The 1,456-nt window shown below is 39.6% G+C and overlaps 1 protein-coding gene across 1 annotated transcript in view; it reads left to right on the forward strand.

Moving 5' to 3' along the window:
• Positions 1-1,456, forward strand: part of LOC111649593 (glutaminase liver isoform, mitochondrial-like) — a gene marked incomplete at its 5' end in the record, with an annotated part of 6,971 nt that overhangs the window by 3,941 nt on the left and 1,574 nt on the right. The window contains 4 exons of the mRNA XM_087172025.1: positions 175-219; positions 331-389; positions 591-657; positions 741-791. Of these exons, the coding sequence (XP_087028151.1) occupies positions 175-219; positions 331-389; positions 591-657; positions 741-791 (222 nt within the window). The remainder of the gene's footprint in view (positions 1-174; positions 220-330; positions 390-590; positions 658-740; positions 792-1,456) is intronic.

Consider the following 1,456-nt stretch of genomic DNA (forward strand, 5'->3'; position numbering starts at 1 on the left):
CATCCATCATCCAGGTTTTGAGTGTAGAAAATGAAGCGTCTTCTCGCTTTTAATTAGAGAATCGAATGTTTATTGAATATTATTTTTACCTGATCGTGTAAATGTGTTTAATATTGTGATATTTAATAAACCAATTAATCAATAAACCAATTAATTAACTGTGTGTGTCTCCAGCTGGCGGGGAGGCTGTGTGCAGAGGAAGAGGAGAAGTACGACTCAGTAAGTGATGAAGACGACAGGTGGAAACTAAAGGACCACACACACACACACACACTAACTGAGTGTGTGTGTGTGTGTGTGTGTGTGTGTGTGTGTGTGTGTGTGTCGCAGGTGCTGAACGTCGTGCGGAGACTCTGCAACAAAGAGCACGCCCACCTGAACTGCAGCAGGTACAGACTCTGACACCTCTGCAGTTAACTGTTAATAATAATCTGAAGAATGAGGCTAATGTGACATCATTAAACTATGATGTCACTCTGTGCCGATGTCACACTGTGATGACGTCACACCATAAACATCCTCCGGACCAATCACAGTGTATCTGCGTCACACAGCGGCTCTGAGTGTGTGTTGTTTTTGTGTGATCTCAGTTATCAGAGCAGCAGGACGTCCAGCGTCAGACTCCACGCTCTGTCCTTTTACCTGCAGGAGAAGAAGGTGAGGAGCATTTAAAGGTGAGAAGTCACCGTTGGTGTGGAGTGTGTCCTCTTGTCGCCTCTAACCAGACTCCTGTGTTCCAGTGTTTCCCAGAGAAGACGGACATCAACGCTGCTCTGGATCTGATGCTGCAGGTAACACTCACCTTAAAGATCTATGTTCCCGGCAGGTAGAGAGACTCGTTGCCGTGGGAGATTCACCTCATAATCAGGACCTCCATCCTCCATCTTGGTCCTGGTCTTGTGTCAGAATCTAGTCGTAAGACCTGGTCTGTTTTAGTTCTTACTGAGTTCACTTGCAGCTGTGATTCTAGAGTCTCGAATCAGCGTTCATCACAATAATATGTCATAAATAATCTGACACAAACACAAAATCTACAAAAGCTAAACCTTTTTTTTTTATTATTCCTATTGTTTAGTGGAATTTTCAAAATATAAATACAAAGAACAAAAAATAAATAACTAAATAACTTCAACATTGTCACATAACCCACATTATTAGGTCGGTTACAGTCAGTTTATTTTAATTTAATAATCATTAGATTGAAAATAATAATAATCTTGTATGTGCAGCAACATTTGTTGTTAAATTGTGTTTTTATCAGTTTTCCTCGGGTGAGGTCGTATTATTCATTATCAATAATGTATGACAGTTATTTTCTTTAATAACTGATTCATTGTTCAGTGAATAAAATATCTGAAGTCCGAGTGAACAGATTCAAATGTTTTGTCTCAGTTCGTTGTCATGGAAACCAGAAAATATTCACATCTGAGAACATTTTCATAATCTCTTAAAACAT

The sequence above is a fragment of the Seriola lalandi genome, unplaced genomic scaffold (assembly GCF_002814215.2).
Source record: "Seriola lalandi dorsalis isolate HSWRI2012SDOR001 ecotype SW California unplaced genomic scaffold, Sedor1 jcf7180002051260, whole genome shotgun sequence".
NCBI classification, from domain to species: domain Eukaryota; kingdom Metazoa; phylum Chordata; class Actinopteri; order Carangiformes; family Carangidae; genus Seriola; species Seriola lalandi.